This window comes from Engystomops pustulosus, chromosome 2, assembly GCF_040894005.1.
Source record: "Engystomops pustulosus chromosome 2, aEngPut4.maternal, whole genome shotgun sequence".
Taxonomy (NCBI): Eukaryota; Metazoa; Chordata; class Amphibia; order Anura; family Leptodactylidae; genus Engystomops; species Engystomops pustulosus.
In genome coordinates this window covers 163581753-163604843 of record NC_092412.1, presented here as the reverse complement: position 1 = coordinate 163604843, position 23091 = coordinate 163581753, and the positions used below count along the sequence as shown (strand labels likewise).

Below are 23091 nucleotides of genomic sequence, written 5' to 3'. Positions count from 1 at the left end.
GTGTACTGCTCGAATGCTGAGACAAGTAAACAGTACTGCCCATCGCTTGCTATTTGCAGCTCCACCACGGGTTCTACGAGTAACTACTGGCCATGGACCAAAGACATCGACCCCAACATAAGTAAATGGTGGATCAGTACTTAGACGGTCTGCTGGTAGGTTTGCCATTTGCTGCTGTTGCTGTCTTCCTCTTAACTTGTGACACTTAACACATTTGTGGAGTACAGAGGAAATACATCTCTTCATGCCCACAATCCAGAAACCAGCTGACCTGATGACACCTTCAGTAAACTGTCTGCCTTGGTGCTGTACTAGCTCATGATGGTGTCTGATCAGCAATGTAGCAATGTAATGTCCACCTGGTATGATGATAGGATTTTGTTCCTTGTTACACAGGTCAGATCTCTCTATCCGGCCGCCCACTCTTAGTAACTGGTGGTGATCGAGCACTGGATTGAGTTTGTAGAGTGCACTACTCTTGGACAAACTGATGTTTTTTGAGACATTTATCTCCTGATGATACACTTCTTGTTGAACACAACAGATGATGACTTGTTCAGCATGTTCAAGGTCTGAAGCAGTAGGGTGTTCCTTACACGTATGCCACCCATGACACTGTGATGGTGTGTCCTTAGCAAAGCAGCGTGAGATGTGACCCAATCTGGCAATAGCTCGCACAATGGATGACCAAGTTGAGAAACGCTCGAAGCGATGTGACTTCAGCTTGACCTTTGAAGTTACAGAGGTGTACAACGTGGAGGCTGTGGGCCTGATTTCCTTATCAGACTCAGGATCAATTAGCTCAAAGACATCATTGGATGGAGTCAGACAAGTTTCCTCACACAGAAACTTTGGAGGAGATAACCACATGTGATCTAAAAGACGTGCAATTGGTGCAGGTCTTGTTCCTCGATCAGCAGGGTTAAGTTCCGTGGAGATATACTGCCACTATTGAGGCGTAGAAAAACTTCTGATGCGTTCTACTCGGTTGCTGACGTACATGTAAAACTGTTTAGTCTGGTTATGTATATAACAGAGCACGACTTTGCTATCAGTGTAAAAGGTAAACGAATCAATTGAAATGTCTATTTCGTCTCGTATTACTTCAGCATTTTCAACTGCTAGCACGGCTGCGCAAAGCTCAAGTCTCGGTATAGAGTGTGCGGGTTTTGGAGTAAGTTTTGCCTTACCTAAGACGAATCCGCAATGTGTCTCATTGCTGGGTCCTATGGTCTTCAGATAGGCTACTGCAGCTATGGCTTCCACTGATGCATCAGAGAAGATGTGGACTTCCCTTCTGATGGCTGTTGAAAGGGAGCTGGTTGAATAACAACGTGGAACTTGGAGTTGCTCTAACACTTCCAGAGACCTTTTCCATTTTTCCCACCTTAGTTGTTTCTCAATAGGTAGCGGAGAGTCCCAGTCCGTATTTTCAGTGGTAAGTTGTCTTAGCAGTATCTTGCCTTGGATGGTGATGGGCGCAATGAACCCAAGAGGATCGTAAATACTGTTCACAACAGATAAAACTCCTCGCTTGGTGAAGGGTTTATCACAAGCAGACACTTGGAAAGTAAAAGTATCTTGTTCAATGTTCCAGAGCAACCCTAGGCTGCGCACAGGAGGAGCGTCAGAACCGAGATCAAGACTCTTTAAGTTGATTGCATGATCTTCTGAGGGAAAGGCTTTCATTACCTCATGGTTAGTGGAGATGATCTTGTGAAGTCTGAGATTCACTGCAGACAGCATCTCTTGTGTTCTGGTAAGAAGATCAACTGCCTCTTCACTTGTGGGTAAACACTTAAGTCCATCATCAACATAGAAATTCCTCTCAACAAACTGACGAGCATCAGAACCATACTCCTCCTCACCTTGTTGGGCTGTCCTTCTGAGTCCATAGATTGCTACAGCAGGAGATGGGCTGTTGCCGAAGACATGCACCTTCATTCGATAATCTATGACTTCCTTGTTGACGTCATTATCCTTGTGCCAAAGAAACCGAAGATAGTTTCTGTTGTCTTCTTTAACAATAAAGCAATGGAACATCTGTTGAATGTCGGCCATTATTGCAACAGGTTCTTGTCTGAAGCGCATTAGGACCCCTAGAAGACTGTTGTTGAGGTTAGGACCAGTGAGCAGCATGTTGTTGAGAGACACTCCCTCACACTGTGCACTAGAATCAAACACCACTCTGATTTGGTCTGGTTTCCGAGGGTGATACACACCAAATGATGGCAGGTACCAACATTCTTCTCCTTCCTTTAGTGGCGGTGCAGGTTCTGCATGGTCTCTATCAAACACCTTCTGCATAAAGTCTACAAAGTGTTTTTCCATCTCTGGCTTTCTCTTTAAGGTGCGCTTTAAAGAAGAAAATCTTGAGGCTGCTTGCTGCAGATTGTTTGGTAGTTTTGTTCTTGGAGTACGGAAAGGTAAAGGTGCTACCCAGCTGTTGGAATCATTTTGAGTAAATTCCTTATCCATTACTTTAAGAAATTCTTTATCTTCTCTAGCAGGTGCCAACTTGTTGTCATCACTTGTGGTGTTGAACACTGTAGATCCAAGGCTATCATCCCATGGAAGGCAAATGTTCACGTCATCTTGCTGATCATGCTGCCCCTTACAGTTACTCATCTTTTCTTTCACCTGGTAATGACATGGGCATGGCTGAAAATAAGTGCTGCGACCATTTGGCAATATATGAGTCTTAAATGAGGATATCTTGGTAGGCCTTTTCATTCGGTCAATGCAGACGTTGCCTATAATAACCCAGCCTAAGTCCAGGCGTTGGGCAAATGGTGCATCATGTGGACCATTGATTTGCTGACATATTTTGTGCACTCTGAGAATGTCCCTTCCCAGCAAAAGCAGGATCTCTGCATTTTTGTCCAGAGCTGGTATTTCACTGGCTATGGTCCTTAAATGAGGATGATGGAGAGCGGCTTCTGGTGTAGGGATCTCCTGTCTGTTTGATGGTATCTGGTTGCATTCAACAAGTGTGGGTAAAGGTACCTCTAGATTTCCCATTAGAGAAGCTACTACAAGTCCACTGGCTCTTCTCCCTGAAACCTCTGTAATGCCACTACAAGTGCCCAAGGTATATGGGTAAGCATCCCCCTTTAGGTTAAACAGATCAAAAAGTCCTGACCTTGCAAGTGATCGGTTGCTCTGGTCGTCCAGGATGGCATACACCTTTAAAGTCTTTTCTGGCTGACCATTAGGGTACACCTTGACTAGGCATATCCTTGCGCAGGACTTGTCACAAAGATTTTCTCCGCAGAATTCTGTACATGAAGAGGATACTGTAATAGGCCTTGCTGCTTGATCTGTGTTCTCCCCGCCATGCTTTGCTGGAGGAGGGAGATCTGTAGATGGTGTAGGGCTGGACTGAGAGGGGTGAAGAGCTTGTACGTGGTTCTCACTGTCACATTCTATGCACTTTATAGTGGATTTACAGTCCTTAGCAATGTGTTCAGTGGAAGCACAACATCGGAAACATATTCCAAACTTCTTTAGCAGCTCCTTGCGTTCTTGAAGTGGCTTCTTTCTGAAGCCAATACACTTCTTGAGAGGATGTGGCTTCTTATGAATAGGGCATAGGCGATTGGGGTTCTCAATCTTTTCACCTTGGTTGATCTTACAACTGAGCTCCTCAGAAGCTGATGAGGTAGTGGGAAGAACATCAGTCTTTTTTACTGACACTGGACCTCTGTGTTTTCTGTATTCGGAGCGTGGGCTGTCATATTTAAAAGGTGGTGAACTGAGGCCACTGGACTCACCGTAGGAAAAGCTTGGGTCATTCTTGGATTCTGCAATGTTGCTGACAAACTGACAGAAGTAGTCAAATGGAGGAAAACAGACTTCATTCTCTCTTTTGTATCTTGACCCAACTGTAGCCCATTTTTCTTGGATGTTAGGTGGCAGTTTGGCAACTATTTGGTTTACCCCACGAGAAGTATCCAGGTAGCTGAGACCAGGTAGGTGAGGGTCTGTCTTGGCTAGTTGGAGCTCTGAAAGTAGGTCACTAAGCTCTTGAAATTTTTGGTTGTCCTTGCCAGATAGCCTTGGGAAACTTTGCAACCGTTTGAAGAGAGCACTCTCAATTGCTTCAGGACTGCCATAGGTTCGCTCTAGTCTCTCCCAGGCAGCTGTAAGACCTGCTGCAGGATTACCAATGTGAACAGACCTGAGTCTCTTAATACGTTCTGTGGACTGTGGGCCTAGCCATCGGATCAACAGATCTAGCTCTTCAGCAGCAGTGATGCCGAGGTCACTAATTGCGGTTCTGAAGGCACATTTCCAGCCTCTGTAGTTCTCAGGCTGGTCATCAAACCTTGTGAGTCCGGTTTTAGTAAGTTCACGGCGTAACATGTATCTTGCAAACTCTGACATGTCTGTTCGTTCTGAGCTTAGACAAGGAAATGCTGGCTGGGTAAAGTTGGTCACGTTGTTCTCGGTGTTCTGGCTAAGAAACACAGGTGTAAATGAGGTTGCATAGGCGTTTAGCCCAGGAGGTGGCTTACTGTCCATAAGCTTAGCTGTGGCTTGGTATGATACTAGGCCATTGTTAGGGTTTGGCGTTTTAGCTTGTTGAACGTGCTGGGGTGTAGGGCCGTGGTGATTTATGTAGAGTGAAGAATCAGGATGATGAACAGGCAGAGTGTTGTACTGACCTTGACTTTGGGATATTGCAGGAGGAATTATGTGTTGTCGCTGTGAAGACAAATCTGCTTTGTCAGGAATGGTAGTAGCAATCTGGGGTTCACTGCTTTGGCTTAACACATAGTCTCTAGTACGCTTGAGAGGGTCCTCTGCATCCATTCCGCTCAAGGCAACACTGTCTCTTTCACTCCCACTGGCTGCTTCTTCCAGAACCTTCACCCTTGCCATGGCTGTAGCATGCTCACATTGTTTCTGAAGAGCTTCTATTTCTGCCTTTCTTCTTGCTGCATCTGCTTCTCTGGCTGCTGTGTCTGCTTCCATTTCAGCTTTCTTTTGCGCTGCCTCTGCTTCCATTTCAGCTTTCTTCTGCGCAAAGGCGGCCTGAACCTTAGTCGCCTCGGCTTCTGCACGCGCCTTTATAAGCTGCTCACTGAGTGTTGAATATTTTGAAGATTGCGACCTAGACGTGCGTTTAGAACGTCTTGTGGACTCAGAAGTACAAGATGTTGTTTCTTGAAGTTGCACAATTCTTGCCCTTGTTTTTGACAAAGTTTCATATATTAAGCCGTCTCGTTCAGCATTAAGATGCTGGAAGTTTTGCAGTTCTTCTAGACTATCTTGTGTATTGATTCTTTTCAGAATGCTTTCATATTCTTGACACTTCAGCATGTAATGCTCATGCATAGTGGGCAGTGTCTCTAGGGCTCCCTCTAGAGGCAATACATTATGTTCAGGCAAGGAAATGGTGAAGACATGTGCCTGTAAATTTTTCCACAGTTTCATAATGTCTGATGAAAGTTCATGCTGCAGGCTTTCAAGGTTCTCTCTAACCTTCCATGTAGGCTTAACAGAGCGTTTGTCCTTATCACTGGACAGCAGACTGGGATCCATGCCTCCCTGTACTGAGTGTCCCTCAGCCATGATGATGCAATACACACAGGATGGATTACACTGAGGAGGGATGGCTGCTATGACTGTAGCTGTAGCTGAGTCTCTGTCCCCACGGCTGGGACTGGCAGTCTATGATCCTTTTCACTATTCTGACTCAATAACCTGGCTGTAAGGAGGTGTTTATAGATAGTCTTATATCTTTGTTTTAACCAGTACTTACACCGAAATCACTTTTTGTCAGATAGTGTCAACTCCATCGAAAGAAGCATGTGGGAAGATTCCAGCTTTATTTAGTGCAGAAATCTTGAAGAAATGCTGGTTACAATGGTGTGAAAAGGATATAATTTGCCAGGGTAGCAGAGACATTCAGATATACACTTTTCCTGACAAAGATGGCTGCATACATGAGGGAGAGGGGAGGAGTTACAATACTGAAGCTAGAGGACAGGAAGATAGGAGGGTCAAAAGGCAAAGCAGTATAACACATATACATGTCAATGAATAGAAACAAGTCCTGGGACATGACAAATGACAATAAAATTGACTTTAGCTGAATTCCTATGTTAGGACATTTTGACATACACTCACCGGCCACTTTATTAGGTACACCATGCTAGTAACGGGTTGGACCCCCTTTTGCCTTCAGAACTGCCTCAATTCTTCGTGGCATAGATTCAACAAGGTGCTGGAAGCATTCCTCAGAGATTTTGGTCCATATTGACATGATGGCATCACACAGTTGCCGCAGATTTGTCGGCTGCACATCCATGATGCAAATCTCCCGTTCCACCACATCCCAAAGATGCTCTATTGGATTGAGATCTGGTGACTGTGGAGGCCATTTGAGCACAGTGAACTCATTGTCATGTTCAAGAAACCAGTCTGAGATGACTCCAGCTTTATGACATGGCGCATTATCCTGCTGAAAGTAGCCATCAGACGTTGGGTACATTGTGGTCATAAAGGGATGGACATGGTCAGCAACAATACTCAGGTAGGCTGTGGCGTTGCAACGATGCTCAATTGGTACCAAGGGGCCCAAAGAGTGCCAAGAAAATATTCCCCACACCATGACACCACCACCACCAGCCTTAACCGTTGATACAAGGCAGGATGGATCCATGCTTTCATGTTGTTGACGCCAAATTCTGACCCTACCTTCCAAATGTAGCAGCAGAAATCGAGACTCATCAGACCAGGCAACGTTTTTCCAATCTTCTACTGTCCAAATTCGATGAGCTTGTGCAAATTGTAGCCTCATTTTCCTGTTCTTAGCTGAAAGGAGTGGCACCCGGTGTGGTCTTCTGCTGCTGTAGCCCATCTGCCTCAAAGTTCAATGTACTGTGCGTTCAGAGAAGCTCTTCTGCCTACCTTGGTTGTAACAGGTGGCGATTTGAGTCACTGTTGCCTTTCTATCAGCTCGAACCAGTCTGCCCATTCTCCTCTGACCTCTGGCATCAACAAGGCATTTCCGCCCACAGAACTGCCGCTCACTGGATGTTTTTTTTCCGGACCATTCTCTGTAAACCCTAGAGATGGTTGTGCGTGAAAATCCCAGTAGATCAGCAGTTTCTGAAATGCTCAGACCAGCCCTTCTGGCACCAACAACCATGCCACGTTCAAAGGCCACAAATCACCTTTCTTCCCCATACTGATGCTCGGTTTGAACTGCAGAAGATTGTCTTGACCATGTCTACATGCCTAAATGCACTGAGTTGCCGCCATGTGATTGGCTGATTAGAAATTAAGTGTTAACGAGCAGTTGGACAGGTGTACCTAATAAAGTGGCCGGTGAGTGTATGTCGCAATGATGTTTCCAATATGCTGTAGTGTGATAGTATAGAACTATCATATCTAATTTTATTTAATGGACCAACCAAAATCATTTACACACTAACCATGAACCCTCCTATATTGAAAAGGGTATAAAATAAATATACACAAAGGTCCAGATCTCCGTGGATACAACAATATATTGGTTATGTCTATGCAGGGCCGTTTCTAGACAAGGTGGGGCCCTGGGCAAAACTAAAAGTGGGGCCCCAAAATAAAACAATTTTATGTCACAGCCAGTAAGAGGCTCCCTTTAGTATAGTAAAAAAAACTGTAGATGATGGTCAGCACCGTGGATCAGCGGTTAGCACTATAGCCTTGCAGCGCTGGTCAACATCTGCATAGAGTTTGCATGATCTCTCTGTGTTTGCGTGGGTTTCCTCCGGGTCCTCCGGTTTCCTCCCACACTCCAAAAAATGACTGGTAGGTTGAATAGATTGGGAGCCGCTTTGGGGACAGGGACTGATCTGGCAAGCTCTGTGCAGTGCTGCTTAATCTGTGTGCGCTATATAAATAAAGAATTATTCATTATAATCATTATGATAGAAGATAAATATGAAATATGATAGAGATTTCTGGATGCAGAACTATAATATAGATGATATATACAGTAGATGAGAAATAGAAGATTGATTGAAAAATAGATAGAGAAAAAGCAAGATATATAAATGGTCAGATTATAGGAGATAGATAACTAGACACATAGATGATAGATATATAGACAGGAGATAGATGATAAGCATCTTCACCCGGGAATTCAACCAAGGGGTATTAACCCTTCGTGCGCGCGCCTACATAGGAAATGCCGCAGGCGTTGCGCGCGCACGGTCGCGCGCAGCGCCGAAGGGTTAATATATATTATATATATTTTATAGTCCAAAATATACAGTATTAGCTAATAACAACATCTAGTGGTCAGAATTAAGGATTTGATAAATATACTGTACATAGTGAAATGTCAAAGGGTCATGCTTTATCAAAAGGTTGCCAAAAACAGTCTTAAAAATGTGTTGTTTTTACCAAAAAATTACTCACCTGTTTAAGCACATCTTGTATGATTTCCTTGTAAATATCTTGGATGGCCATGCTAAGTGTTTCCATGCTAATACTCCTTAGTATTTTTGGTGACGTAACTAGGTCAAGGAACTGCCAGACAGAGACACCGTGTTCTAATGATAACACCTCTCCTAACTCCATCTCTCCCATTTCTGATCTAGTAATAGTAAACAGTTTCTGCAGGAGGTATTGAACCTTAAAAAAAAAGGAAGAAAAAATAATTAATTTTTATTAATATTTAGAACTCTGTACTTAAGAAGTGCATAAGAAACCATATAAGGCAATTTTATTCTCTCTTTTTTATGACATTGTGCATCATGTTAGTGGTAAATTTTAGTTCAGTTTTAGTTTAGTTTTGCATTCACTATATTTGCACTTATGATTACAGGCAAAACTTATTACGATCCTTGAGGGATTACAAATCAAACAGCAGTTCTTCAATTTTTTTAAGAAAATTACAGAATTATTTAACAGACCATTATATTATAGGATTTTTTGAAAGCCCCATTAATAGAAACGCCCCACAATTCAATGATCTGTAAAAAATGTTTTTAAATATAATATTTGCAATAAAGATATTTATTTCCAAATATGGAAATGCTGGTGTTCTGCAGTACTGAAGGAGTGATATTATGTACAGACTTATATGATTGGGTATCATCAGCATAATGAAGATACTGAAAATCAAATCTGCTTATGGTTTGTCCAATGTGGCAGTATAGAGGGAAAAGACAAGAGGACCTAGGACTGAGCCCTGAAGAACCCCTACAGTGAGAGACCTAGAGAAGGAGACACTGACAGTGCGGTAAGAGAGATAGGAAGAAAACCATGAGAGGGCAGTGTCCCGCAGGCCAATGGAGCAAAGCATCCTGAGGAGGATTAGGTGGTCCACTGTATAAAATGCTGCTGAAAGAGCCAGAATAAGGAGAGAATAGTCACCTTTTATTAAGTAGTGAGGAGATCATTGGAGACTTTAGAAAGAGTCGTTTCAGTGGAATACATAGAACAGAAAGCAGATTGAGAGATAGAAGATCCTAGGAGAAACTCCGGTAAGACAGAAAGGGAGGTGCTGGAATATAAGGGCGAGGCCGATCAGGAGGACCCTGGCCCTTTAAGGCCAGGAGAGCTGGTGCGTGCGCCCTAGTGAGCGAGGATGCAGCCTAATCAGGAAACAGAAGCGTTGGAGAGGTGAGTCTAGGCCAGGGGTTGCCACGCCACATGGTAGGGCATGGGTGTACCCACGATCCGTACTGAGGATCGCGGGTGCGGCCGTGACAGTATCTATTTGTAATTCTATATATACACATGGATGCTTCTTCTTTGGTATTGGTATTTTACAGTTAATACATAATGGGGCTCATTTTCTAAGGGTCCGAACGCCGCACTTTTGTCGGGTTTCCCGGATATTTCCGTTTTGCTCCAAATTGCCCCGGGATTTTGCCGCACGCGATCGGATTTTGGCGCATCAGCGCTGGCTTGCACGCGACAGAAATCAGGGGGCGTGGCCGTCGGATAACCCGACGGATTCGGACAAACCGTGGAATTTTAAAAAGGATTTGTGTTGAAAGATCAAGCACTCACATGCACCAGGAAGAAGAAGGTGAACTCCGGCGGACCTTGGCCCAGCAGCGCCACATGCAGGAAATCATAGTGAATCGCGCCGGACCCGAATCCTCATCGGACAACGCACCACGGGATTGCGACAGGACCGGGTAAGTAAATCTGCCCCAATGTGTTTGGTGTGTTTTATGTAAATGTATGGTCTCCATTATCTCATTTAACCATTAGGACTCAAAGACATTTGAGACAGTGCCGCATAAAAGGTTAGTACATAAAATGAGACTGCTGGGACTAGGGGAAAATCTGTGTATTTGGGTAAGTAATTGACTTAGTGATAGAAAACAGATGGTCGTCATTAATGGCACATTCTCAGATTGGTTTGACATTACCAGTGAAGTGCCAGAGGGGTCAGTATTGGGGCCACTTCTTTTTAATATTTTTATTAATGACCTTGTAGTGGGTTTACACAGTCAAGTTTCAATATTTGCAGATGATACTAAGCTGCGTAAAGTAATAAATACTGAGGTTGATAGTTTAGCATTACAGAGGAATTTGTGGAAGCTTGAGGAGGGGGCAGAGAAATGGTTGATGAGGTTTAATGTAGATAAATGTGAAGTTATGCACTAGGGCCATGGAAACAAAAAGTATAATTATGTTCTAAACAGTCAATTACTTGGTAAAACTGGAGCTGAAAAGGACTTGGGGGTATTGGTGGATGGTAAACTTAATGTAAGTGACCAGAGCCAGGCGGTTGCTGCTAAAGCAAATAAAATTATGGGATGTATCAAGAAAGGAATAGATTCTCATGATAAAGACATAGTTTTGCCCTTATACAAATCCCTGGTCAGACCACACATGGAATATTGTGTACAGTTTTGGGCACGGTGTATAAAAAGGACATAGTAAAACTGGAACAGGTGCAGAGCAGGGCAACCAAGATTATTAGGGGAATGGGGGGACTAGAATACATTGACAGATTACAAAATTTGGGATTATTCAGTTTAGAAAAAAGATGACTAAGAGGAGACCTCATTACAATGTACAAATACCTGGGGATCGCTCCAAAGATCTTTTTATACCTAGGTTTGTGACCAGGACAAGGGGGCATCCTCTACGCCTAGAGGAGAGGCGATTCTACCATCAACATAGACAGGGATTCTTTACTGTAAGAGCAGTGAGACTGTGGAACTACCTGCCGCAGGAGGTTGTTATGGCGGACTCTATGTACATGTTCAAGAGGGGCCTAGATGACTTTCTGGAGAGAAAAAATATCACGGGTTATGGGGAAAAAAATATTTATTTAAATTCTTAGAGGTTGGACTTGATGGACTTGCGTCTTTTTTTGGCCTTATATACTATGATACTATTATATGGTCTATCGGAGTGACTGATTTTCTGTCATTTTCTGTGTGGTATAAAGTGAAATGTTTTGAGACCATGGTTCATCCTTTCATGTTTGATGTTAAAGGGAACCTGTCACCAGGAGACCCATTTTTAGCACTCCCCCAGTCCCCACAGAGCATAGTACATACACTGCCAAAGTGTTTTTGTATAAAAAATTGGTTTTACAGAAAAAAAATATGGGGAACAGCTTCTCCATGTGACGCCCCCTGCTCCTCTACAGCCAATCATGAGTGTGGGGAGTTATTCATATATTTGAAAAGGTCACATGTTTCCCAAGGGTGGGGGGGACTGCTCCTTTCCAGACACTCCCTTTTGGCAACTGGCTAGTCACACAGCACATGCTAATGAAAGGTACAATATAACATATCTTTTTTTCTGTAAAACCAATTTTTTATGCAAAAACACTTTGGCAGTGTATGTACAATGCTCAGTGGGGACTGGGGGAGTGCTAAAAATGGGTCTCCTGGTGACAGGTTCCCTTTAAACCTATGTTGATTCATCCTACTATTTAGGAATTTTTTTAGCTATTTCATAGCACCAAACGCTTTTGCGGTGTCCAAGCACCGAATGCTTGGATACTTCCTCCACTATGTATCAGTCGATATTCTATATTGCTTGTTTTATAGATTATCCAGATTGTTATAAATATGGGCACAGACAGTTTAAAACCAGTGCCTTTATTGGTGACAGTAATACGTTTAACATCATATGTTACACAAAATACACATTAATTCATACATAAATTGAAATTCCATTTACAGTATATAGTATCTTTGGCATCATGCACCAAATATCTGGCGAAAGTACGTATAAGACACCATATTTCTGATGTGAAGAGTACAGCAGTTAGGTTTATTCTCTGATGCACCAATAAATGCCTTGTGGGAAGGTAGGAACTTTGGTTTAGAACGGCAAGTACAAAAACCCTTTGGGAATAGAGAATCCTTTTGGATATTTGTGTTTGAAAACTAGGCATCCACAGGGATTGAACCAATACATGTTCAAGTTTAGTATCCTGTCATAGAAGGACATATGGGTTTGCTTGTATGATAGAGATAAGTGTGTTTATGTATCTATATGGTCAGTAGAATAAAATCTGAATCCAGACAGTCCCCTACTTAAGGACACCCGACTAGGATGACCCCTAGTTACAGACGGACCTCTGCCAACTGTGATCTCTAGTGAAGATCTCTGAATGCTGTACTATAGTCCCAGACTGTGCTGATCAGCTGTAAATTGTCTGTAATGAAGCTTTATTGATAATCCTTGGTCCAATTACAGCAAAAAATTTTGAAACTCCAATTGTCACCGGGGCAAAAGAATTTTTTGTCTGGATCAACAATTATAAAATATACAGTTTTGACTTACATACAAATTCAACTTAAGTACAAACCTATGGAACCTATCTTGTATGTAACCCGGGGACTGCCTGTATATTGTATATCGCCTATGTGATTTATAAATATCATGTGTCTTTGTCTACACATGTAGTTAAATGGGCACCATCATATCCATATGTCATTTATATATTACCTTTCTGAGTTTCCCAAATGATATGGAATTCTTAAACACATATAATATTTTATGTGAAATGAAAAATAAGGCTCTGGGGCGTCACTAGGGTAAAAGATTTGGGACACAAGCCCCAGATATTTTCTATAGTGCCCCGAATGTTTAGTGAAAGGTGTAGTAATCAGGTATATCGGATTTTGCAGACACATTAGATTACTGTCTACAGCACTGGACCAGAATCCTAGGGTTACCTGCCAGCTGCTCTGCTCCGTACATATTATGTAGGCAGCAGAAATATGCTTATGTCATCAGCCAATCACATTATCTGATAATGTCATATAATCTTCTAAGGTCTATACTGTATAGAAGGTATAGATGCACGCAAGGACCTGCCTGTCAGAATAACTCTGTGGGGCTTCCAGTAGAAAAGCGGGCAAAAAAAGGTCACAAATGCTTTATTTAGCCCCATTTCGTTATGTCCTAACTACTGTCCCCCTCCATGTGGAGGCAGGATTTTTCTATGTCTTACTGAGAGACAGTTGGGTCAGAGGAAGGTGGTAGTGACTATACCTCCAGAGTTCATGGACTGTGCTGTATCTTCCAGGGATGGAGAAATGGTCATTAAAAGTAAATATATGAATGGATATGTGTGTGTATATATATATATATATACTGTATATACAGTATATATATTGGATAAGAGTGTGTACCGTAAATATAATGACCCATATTTATTAATTTATTAATCAATGTGTCGTCAAGCAGTTGAGCACCTTCAATATCTACTTTAAAGTGAGATGTGCAACACATAGGCAAGGTGGTTATTGCGAATAGCGCCTTCTCTTTGTCAAGATCTATTTGGTGAGCCTGCACAAGCCTGCTTCTATTTGGTGAGAAGCTACTGCTCGGTAAACTTAGTAATTGCAGCTTGAAGCCACTCCCTGGTAAGTCAAGAGCTAAGCATGCCAAATGTTATTGTCCAATGATATTCCGTGTAATATTGTAAAGCACACTGGAAGCGGGTTGGACTACCACCTGACCAAGGGAGTATGAAAACCCCTGGTGGGTGGGGAAACATTGTCTGTTTTTTCAGTTAGAGCAGAGCGCCAGACCTCATGGCCTGATGTCCTGCCCCCACTTCACGTACCCCCGGGGTCTATGCGGAGCTCGACAGGCAGTTAAACGCCTTCCTACAGTTCAATAAATGAGACCGAGTGAAAGTCTGTAGCTTTATTAAACTGATGTAGGATTAGGGTGAAACTGAAGAAAAACAGGAATGTACACGCTATTAGAATAGTACAATAAAATAACAGGAGCATGTTCCATACATAACATTGGTATATAACAGGAAACAAGCTGATACAGATACAGTCTGGGACCAAACATGGCCGACCATGAGGTTGGGCCTATCTGTGCAATTACAGATCCATACATTACACTTCATATAACAAAGTTTATACAGAGTGGTCCTATAACTGCTAGTAGCTAGAGATTCTTATAGACAGTCTCCTTACTACAACAAGGGTTAAGATGAATGAAATATAGGTCTTCTCTCTGTGTAGACATGAAGGGAACTGCCCTTCTTATTCCGACAATCCTTTGTATCTGCTAGTGGGTGGGGAAAACAGAATGTAAGTAATTATTAACTTTGGCCATTAGATGGCGCCTGCAAACAAACATCTGTTACATAATGGACAAAATTATGAACATCATTTAACCTGCATAACATTTGCCAGTGGGCGGCACACTTGAAGTCCTGCATTTTAGTCAGCAAACAAAGCAGAGAAGAGTGCAGCTCCTGTATAGCTGCACCAGCCAGTGTCCTAAAACCAGGAAGCAGAGGTGTCTCAGGCCAATGTCCGGAGAGTAGACCCCAGAGCAGAGGTGCACAATTCGGACTTGGCTCCATCCTTGAAGTCCAGCTTGAAGTTACTACCAGGCTGTGAGGAACTTTCCTGCAGACCAGCTATCTCCATCAACCTTCCAGTTTACTGAATCTGCTGCTACTGTTTGGCCATTTCCTGCTGTTTGAAAAGAACTGTAAGTTGATTTGTACTACGCGCCTCAGTGTAATCCCTGGATCAGGCTCCCCATCCTCCATCATCCAGGGACTCCCATATACAACTCAGAGGTTGCCCCAGGGAGAAACCTATTTCATCAGCCTCTCCCTCCATATTTCTTGCAAGCACCACCTACTGGAGACCTGCCAGGCTGTAGGCCCGTCCTCTGGTCCCAATACCAAGCACCATGACCATAACGTGCCCAAGGTCGCATAAGTCAGCCACTCCAGTATTCTGGGTCCCGGCTGTCTACAGCCACCAAAAAAAGCAACTGAAAAAAAGCTGTTGCAGATGTAAATTGGCAGTATAAAGTCAAGAAGGCAGATATTTTAACACTGAACTCAAGCTTTCTGATACTGAGAAAGCCCCCTTCATTGTAATTCATGGTCCTGCATGAGGTGTTAAACTCTCCACCTCTTTGACTTTATACAACCAATTCATTTCACTTCAAAGTTGATTTTCAGGATGATGCCACCTCCCCATGAAAGAAAAAAAAACTAGGTGTTACGCTGCTTGACAATATTCTGGTGGTGGTTTATTAGGCCAATTGCTGATGATAGGTTCCCTTTAAAGCCTTTGCGCCAATTTTCTGTCTGACTTTATAAATACAAAAAAATGTGCAAAGACACATTTGTGGCACAAGCAACACATTTCTGCAGCGTCAGCACTATACGCAACGCCACAAAAAATTCTGCAAATAAAGGGCGTTCCTGTGCATGTGACACATTTATCATGCAGAATCCAACAGAATTGTGTCACACCCCTATGTTAAAAGTGCACCCAAAAAAGTTGGCACATTCTGCTGGAGAAGTGGAGGTAGCACCAAATTCATGATGAACAAGCGCCACAATTCCTGAATCTGGCAAGTCCAGTATATTTGCAAAATGCATTGTCAATCCCATTTATGATTAATAACAAAACAATTATTTGTTGGGTAGCGTATCAAGCATCAAACAGTTTTTTTCCCCTAATGCTACTTCATTTACCATTTTACCATAATCAAGGGGTGATTCCCAGGGGACACTTCAGCCCATATACAAAAGGACAGATAAGATCACACCCACTATGGTTGATGTGCATTACCCAAGCTATCCTTCAGGTGAGCAGTACTAATTGAAACACCATACCTACTCTGCTTGACTCTCACTATGGGACCCTGTGCATGTTTTTCTCCATTCTCTCGTCCTGAAAAAGTGTGCGTGAGATTGCTCTAAGGACAGAATATCATTGATTATGTCAGGAATTTTTTGGGTGGGCACTTTTTAAAGATTTGTCTATTGATTCAGTGAATCTAACAAAGCAGGGGATCAGGGGTGGGCTGATATGCTGATTAAAAAAAAAAAAACAGATATGTTCGCTGACTGTTTAATTAGTGTTTTGTATTGGGCTGGATTTTTATGGAATGGCGGTTAGGTTGTTAGTGGGATTTGCCATTCCCCTCTCCTAAAGTCCAATCCTTGTGGATAATCATGAGGAAACAACTCAGGACTGACTTCAATCGAAGTTTAAGAACATACAATGGCCCACATTTATCAAGGGCTCCTGTATTCACCTGTATTCTAGAGGTCTTTGTACATAAATACATGTTCAAACTGTTTGCACATTTATTTATGCAGTGTTTACACCAGTATTGTTTGGTGGCTGCACTATGCCCAACGTGACACAAAACTGTGCCACCTAAAGGGGCGTCCTGTTGTGTAGTTACACCATGCACCAGATTTTTGTCAAAAAATCTGACATAATTGTGGTGCACGCCTGTTAAACTTAGTAGGGTGGGGTATACTCTGGCCATTCACAAATTATACAGCAGGGTATAATCTGGGACAGGGTTATTCTGGCCTGCTACACCGTGACTCACGGGCTGAGCCCTCTCCGTACAAGGGGGGTGTTTGCTGCAGGGCCAGATTAAGGCTCCTAGCGGTATGGAGCACCTTATTTAGGATGGGGCCCCCGCCAGTTCGGCAGCCAATGTGGGGCCCCCTCCCACAACAATATATGTAAAATATACCACTTAGTTATAGTCTTTCAAATCAGCCAAAGCTTTGAAAAAGTAGAAACATTGGTATCTTTACTTTCAGATTGGCTCATAAATTCCTACCTTTACTAAACCAATTTAAATTTTGGTCCATGACAAACCAAAAAATACTACAGCCATACTATTACCAAATAATGATACCACAATGCTGTAACCAATTGAAACTACCATCAGACCAATATTCCAAACAATAGCGCTACAATTTCCAAATGATCCCTCCAAACTACAACTCACAGCATCACCACAACATGTAGAAAATACCAACATCCTGATAATGACCACAAGACTCTATACACAGACCAGTATTACCAATAATTCACCACATATGAACTCCATTTATTGATAAACTTTAGTGCCATATTGTTATCATATAAACACCACCCTGCAAAGGACAATATCACTGACACCTCTGTACAATTCCACATAATAACAGTACATTGTGATTATTATCTCTACATAATGACTGAATAATACTGCAATACTAAATGATAACCTACACACAGACCAGTGTGTACCAGCATATAGAAATTATATAGTAGTAGATACCAGAGGCTGCAGTGTAATCCAATGACTTAGTGATGATGTATCTTACCTTCTGTCTGATCTTCCAGGCGACTTCTTGCATCCACAACCCATCTCTGCGGGTTTATAAAACAGACATGTTTGGCATTGTCCTATATACACCTCACACCTGACCCTCACATACACAGCTGACCACAATGTGCCCCCATATATATCATTTTTACCCCTAACACCACAACTGTCCACACTGTTCCCCTTACATATATCATATATACCCCTCATACCACAACTGACCACACTGCGGCACGACATATATATACCCCTCCTATCACAACTGACCACACTGTGCCCCCACATATATCATATATACCCATCAAACTACAACTGACCACACTGCATCCCCACATATCATATATACCCCTCACACCACAACTGACCACACTGTACCCCACATATATCATATATACCCCTCATACAACAACTGATCATACTGTGAACACCAAAACCATTCAGGCATGAAACACATTTATTGAACATGTTTCCTGTTCAAAACGAAATTCACCCGTCTTTCATCTGTAACATTTACAAAACTTCACCTAAAACCACCTCAAACACGATTGTGATGCAGTTTGAGCTACATTTTTTTTCTGATGCAGTTTTTGATGTCCAAACCAGATGGAAAGTTAAAAAAGGAGGAGTAACACTTTCCAATGATAAGTTCATACCCATTATTTTCCACACCTGCTTTTGGCTTCAGAAACTGTATCTGAAAAAGCTGAATAATACCACCACACCACTACCACTACCACTGTATCATGACTGAATAAAACCACCACACCGCTACCATTACCACAGCATCATGACTTAATAATACCACCACACCACTACCACTGCCACTGTATCATGACTGAATAATACCACCACACTACTACCACTGTATTATGACTGAATAACACTACTACACCACTACCACTGTATCATGACTGAATAATACCGCCACACTGCTACCATTACGACTGCATCATGACTGAATATACCACCACACCGCTACCATTACCACTGAAAAATAATACCAGTCCAAAATAATAAAATAATCGCCCATTTCATCTATACAGTGACTTTCCGTATCCAAATCCGCCCCTCTATACAGCATCCGCTCTTGCCCCCTAAATACAGTCCCCACATCCACTAAACAGTGGCTCTATACATAAACTGTATCCCCAACTGTGCTATACATAGTGGCTCTATACATGACTTACACTCCCCCAACGCTATACAGTGTCTCTATTACACCCCTGTCCCCTATACACTGTCTCTATACATGAACTATACCCCCCTGTCCTGGAGAGACAGGAGAGTCTATGGGGCTCCAGGGCAAAGGGGTTCCTATAGCACAACTTTTCTGCACATGGTCCTGACTCTCTCCCCTGCTCCACCAGCCGCTGACCGATCGGATGGCCTGTCTGCCAATGCCTTTCACTGATATATATGTCTGTGTGAGACACTGCCGCATTATTACTATCTTCAGCAAGTAAAACTTGACCTACCCGCTCATAAGCAGGCTCCGAACCATGACTCCCCACTGTGTCTCCGCCCAGAGACTTAGTGCTACGAGATTACGCTACTCTCCACCTCTGAGCTGATTTGGGATCCAATGTAAAGGTATGTAAAGGGGATGGAAGGTGGGGCCCCTGGAGACTATCTGACTGAGTAGAGGGCCGGATCTACAATGCCAGACGCCCGGGCCCCCATTGAGAGGACCGATCCCGGGACTGGTTCGCTGCATATTGCAGTAAACACCCACCAGTAGCACCAATCGTGGGTTAGTACCAACAGCAGGTGTTAACCTTATGATTGCCATCTTTGCTCTCTGTGATGTATTCGGGGAGTGACAAACGGTCTTTATAAGATCAGAGGCTGCCTTTTCACAGCAGGTCTGTTACAATGTGCCAGAGGTACTAGATGAAATCCCCATATACTGCCACACACTAGTATGGCAGTATATAGTAGGATCAATCACTAGGGGGTCTGAAAAAAAGAAAAGAAAAAAAAATTCAAATCACCCCTCTTCCCTAGATCTGATATAAAAATAAACAGCAAAAATCATAAACATCTCAGGCATCCCCAAAATGTCTGATCTATCAAAATATAATACCAGATAAAGTGGGGACAGGAGACCAGAAAAAAGGGCGCTGGATGTGTAGGTTAGCTCAGGATAGCTGGATATCAATAATTCGTATAGGTGTACACTCACCTTGTTGAGTTGCGCAAAAAGGCACAACACATATAGCAGGTATTGTTAAAATTGGAGCGGTCTGCAGCCTCTTGGGATTCCGGTGAATATAATAAAACCAGAATATAATAAAAACATAAAAATGAAGAGCAAAACGCGTTTCGAACCCGTAACGGGTTCTTCGTCAGTTGCATTACAGGGTGTGTATTGGTAGCTCATATATAAAGCAATGGTGGTTGGCGGGTTGATGACCCGGTAACCGGGTAACCGAGCAGTATTAACAATGGATTGCCGAACAATCAATGAGAGACTCCTCTACAACAATCTAAAAACCACTAAAATTAACATTTGTTCTGAATGTCATGGACATAAAATGCTGAACTATAGGTGAAAGAACCTTTATTGTGTATTGCTGCACTTAAATTGTATTGATAGAGTGAATACCTCGCTATATAATTACTCACTATCTGATGTGCGGTCTGGATCCTTAAAAAACTACTAAAATGGCTTCCCTCCGATGTGAGAACTACAAGTACGGAAGCTCATAGGGACCAAAATTTCTCCTACGGAGGCTTTGGAAGACCAAACTAGTTCTGTGGTTTTTACGTCAGAGTTTACTGCATAAGTGAAGTGGACTACCTGATTGTGAATGCGCTGCAAGGAGCCTATATACTTGTGTACCCTGGATTTTATAACACAAGAACTTACGTACACAAGTATATAGGCTCCTTGCAGCGCATTCACTATCAGGTAGTCTACTTACCTTATGCAGTAAACTCTGACGTGATAACCACAGAACTAGTTTGGTCTTTCGAAGCCTCCATAGGAGAAATATTTGCAACACCCTCGCCGATGCAAGGCGGAGGAGTGGTTGCGAATACGTCCCACAGCATGTCACTACATCACACTACATAGTCCTTATAGGACACAGGGGACATTGCAGTGGTAGATCCTGCCTGGCAAGGCAGGAGTTAACTGTTTTATGTGGTATAAGATGTGTCATCCAATCACATGTGTTGCACTCTATTCTCTGTAAGCTGAGATGTAATTGGAGGAGTAGCCACCACCTGACCAGGGGAGTTACAAGACCCTGTCAGGAAACTTCCAGAAGAGAGCAGTCTCTCCCTGGAGAGAGAAGAGACCAGACCAGACCAGACCAGTTCTAGCCAGACCTAGGGGTCTGCAGAAGCAGACTGGAGTAACTCCAGTCTAAACTCTATACAGCTAGCATACCAGACCAGAGCAGGAAGAGCCTAGCCCCTGCCTGAAGAGTGGAGCTAATAGCTAAGAGTTAGTGAGGAAAGGGGTTTCATCCTACCTTTAAGGATGATACCTGAAGCACTCCAGGACAAGCTGAAGCATCCTATTAGGACACAGCTACCTCTCAGCCTGCCCTCTGCATCCAGGCTGGCGCTCTACGTCCTGTGGCTCCCTCCAACTGCATCTCAGCACTCCACTACTCTGTTAAAGGCACGTTCCTGCGGTTCCTGTCGGTTCCAATAAAGAACTGTAAGTTGTTTTTGTTCAACCTCTGCCTCCGTCTGGTCCCTGCTACTACAACTACCATCATCACAGGCACCCTGTCCATCACACAGAGACTTATACTCTAGACACCAAAGGGTTGCCCCAGGGAGATCCGCTATAGCAGCCTCTCCCTCATCATTTCTTGCCAACACCACCCTGCTGGAGACCTGCCAGGCTGTAGGACAGCCCTCTGGTTCCCCATACCAAGCACCGTGACACTAGCGTGCCTAGGCCGCAACCGCCAGCCACTCAGGTACTGCGGGCCCCGGTTGACTCCAGGCCCCGAGAAAGGGCTAGGCCCTGCTGGGGGATGTTGCAAGTGGCGTCACGAACAGGATTTATACTTCTGTGCCTTATTCTGGCACTAAAGACTATCCTTTATTGAAAAGACTGTGCTGCCTAACCCTGCTGCCATTCGGGTTTAGGCCCCAAGTGATTGTGGGTTTCTGCATTGAACTGTATTACTGCTGCCACGTGCTGTCGAGCACCGCTCCAGCACTCAAGAGGTTAACCCCTGCAAAGAATTTTGTCAGCTCTGCTACATCCGGCGCTGCCGCGCCTGAAGCATTTTACCTCACGAAACTGTGGCGCAGCAAGTAATTCCAGCCCGCCAAAACCTTCACTGGCAGGAAACCCAGACGACACACCAAGCTCCACCCACGCGCGAATGGCACGAACCCCGCCTCCTGTGGCGCAGAAAAAAATAGAGCCCGCCACAGCTCTTGGCAGGAATGACTTGGACTCCTCCCTCTGGCATGAGGCGGACTTCCTGCCCCGCCTCAACGAAACGCCAGAACTCGTGTGGATCTTGTGCAGTGAGGTCAACACCATGTGGGGTCCTCGGCCATTCCCCTCCGTGGAACAACCGGAGTTCCTAGAAGTTCTTGAGACCATGGTTGTGGTCTCTGCTCAGCCGGTCCGGAGGCCCTTCGCTGGGCAACGGCTGCATCATGGACTGACCCGAGCCTTCGTCACGAGGACGTACCTCCAGACGGTGACGGAGCGGCAAGTACCACCCGGGCGGTTCCTAGTGCCTCACCCGGCTACCATGGTGCCACGGACCCATGTGGAGGCGCCACGTGGGGAGGCCCCGACTCCTGTCGAGCCAGCGCCTGGGCCTACCGCTGCCGTGCAACCTGCACCGAGGCCTACTGCTCCTGCCGACCAGCCTGCCAGACCTGCTGTTGTGGTTCCTGACACTCCGGCTGCTCCTGCTCCAGTTCCGGCACCTGCCCGACAACCCGCGAGACCAGAGCCTACACCGGAGCGACCTACCCCAGCACCGGCACCTCCGCAGCCTCGAGGCCGAGGTGAGGCCCTCCGCCGGCAACTCCGAGACGCTGTCTCGGAACAGCGACGCCGGGAGAAGGAGGCCCAGCGCTACATGGCCGGCCGGTCTAAAGAGGGAGCCTGGGTGAAGCAGAACCGCACCACTGGCATGGTCCGGTACTTCGACCGGCAGCGTGGCTATGGCTTTGCCACTCAGGACTATACCGGACGGGAGGTATTTATTCCCCGCCGGTCCGTCAAAAGGCCTGATTTGCCAGAGAGACTCCACAATCTGAGACCGGGGGAGTGCATTGAATTTTCCCTGCAGGAGGGACCTCGAGGGCCGTGGGCAGCTGGCGTGATCCGGATCCCAGACTCCGATGAGGACCGCTACCCATCGTGCGATGAACTGTACGAGGACGACGAGTGGCCGGAGTCTCCGAACACCTCTTCTTCCTCGGCTGCGAGTCCCCGGGCGGTGACCCACGTGAATGCTCCATCCACGGTGATCGTGAGTACAGGCCCCATTGCTATTC

The 23091-nt window shown here is 44.3% G+C and overlaps 1 protein-coding gene across 5 annotated transcripts in view; it reads right to left on the bottom strand.

The window, feature by feature from the left end:
* Positions 1 to 23091, bottom strand: part of DEF6 (DEF6 guanine nucleotide exchange factor) — a 180059-nt gene that overhangs the window by 87296 nt on the left and 69672 nt on the right. For all 5 annotated transcript variants that reach the window (XM_072137194.1, XM_072137195.1, XM_072137191.1 and 2 more), the window contains one exon: positions 8416 to 8631. In XM_072137194.1, coding sequence (XP_071993295.1) covers positions 8416 to 8631 — 216 coding nt within the window. The remainder of the gene's footprint in view (positions 1 to 8415; positions 8632 to 23091) is intronic.